At 33.6% G+C, this 1,244-nt stretch overlaps 1 protein-coding gene across 1 annotated transcript in view; it reads left to right on the top strand.

Annotated features, from left to right (window-relative positions):
• AFF1 (AF4/FMR2 family, member 1) overlaps positions 1-1,244 on the top strand; it is an 88,066-nt gene that overhangs the window by 81,792 nt on the left and 5,030 nt on the right. The window contains exons 16-17 of the mRNA XM_008585166.1: positions 129-194; positions 605-742. Coding sequence (XP_008583388.1) covers positions 129-194; positions 605-742 — 204 coding nt within the window. The remainder of the gene's footprint in view (positions 1-128; positions 195-604; positions 743-1,244) is intronic.

Raw genomic sequence — 1,244 nt, 5'->3', positions numbered from 1 at the left:
CCTGTGTTGTTCTGTCTTCACATCTTCAGGAAAAATCAATATAGAAATGAGACAAACATAATAAGATGTATCGTGGGATATTCTGCCTGCCTTTGTTTAACCCAATGTACTTTTACATTTTCCTGTAGATTGATAATGTCATTAAAATCCTTCTCAGATGCCACGACACAAGAGAAAATATTTGCTGCTTTATGGTGTGTACTTTCTCCTTTGTCTAAATAGTATTTATTTTTGCATCCTTTGATGGTACAGAACGATTTTGAAGTTTGTTTTCTTAGTGTAAAAATTATGGAAGGCAAGGGGTTAATCCCTCTGATAGTTAATTATTATGAAAATAGCATTTACTGACATTTTAGTGATGACTTGGTAAGTTCTTTGATCTTGTGATTTAAATTGTATATTTGTGTTTTTCCACCAGTATTTACTTTTAGTAATAGTATGAACAGTGTAGTAAGATTCTTGAGATATCCTTCCTCACATAGGTGAGGAAAATCCAGTGTGTTAATTAGGCTATAAAAGGTTAGATGGCTATTTTTCTGTAGTAGTGATAGTCATGTACACAAGGTAATAAATATTTAACTTTCACTTCCGTTTTTGTTCATAGCATGCGTTGCCAGTCCATTTTGAACATGGCGATGTTTCGTTGTAAAAAAGACATAGCAATAAAGTATTCTCGTACTCTTAATGAACACTTCAAGAGTTATCTCAAAGTTGCCCAGGTACCTTCTCCATGCATTGCAAGGTAATTATAATTTAAATAATTTCCCAAATCGAGTCACTTCTTTATTTCCTCTTGCTTTTGCAACCATTTGTATATATACGTAGCTTTGGCTTTTAAAAAATAGTATGCTTCATCTGTGTGCCGATTTGCTCCTTAAATCATTAGCATATTTCTGTCTTTTTGAGAACTAGTTATAAATCAAGGCTTTTGCTGATTGGACAGCATAAAAAGGTAATTGCAAAGGAGCTGAAATTTTAGAGCTTCGAAGATCTTTAGATATGCCTAAGAACACAAAACAACTAGTGGAGCCAACAGAACCAGAGTCAAAGTCCTTTCTCCTCCTTTATGGCATGTCTTCTTGGTGTTTTAGTAAACAAGAACTTTCCAGAACCTTATACCCACTATCTTCTCTGGGATCCACTCTAGTGACAGTAAGAATGAAAACAATTATTTCCACCAAAATTCTTTTTAACTTTATGAACTGAAATTGTTCACCTGTGCTATAAGATGTTGAAAAACAGAA

The sequence above is a fragment of the Galeopterus variegatus genome, unplaced genomic scaffold, assembly GCF_000696425.1.
Source record: "Galeopterus variegatus unplaced genomic scaffold, G_variegatus-3.0.2 Scaffold3474, whole genome shotgun sequence".
NCBI classification, from domain to species: Eukaryota; Metazoa; Chordata; class Mammalia; order Dermoptera; family Cynocephalidae; genus Galeopterus; species Galeopterus variegatus.
Note: the sequence above shows the minus strand (reverse complement) of the source record. Positions and strands in the feature narration are given on the sequence as shown.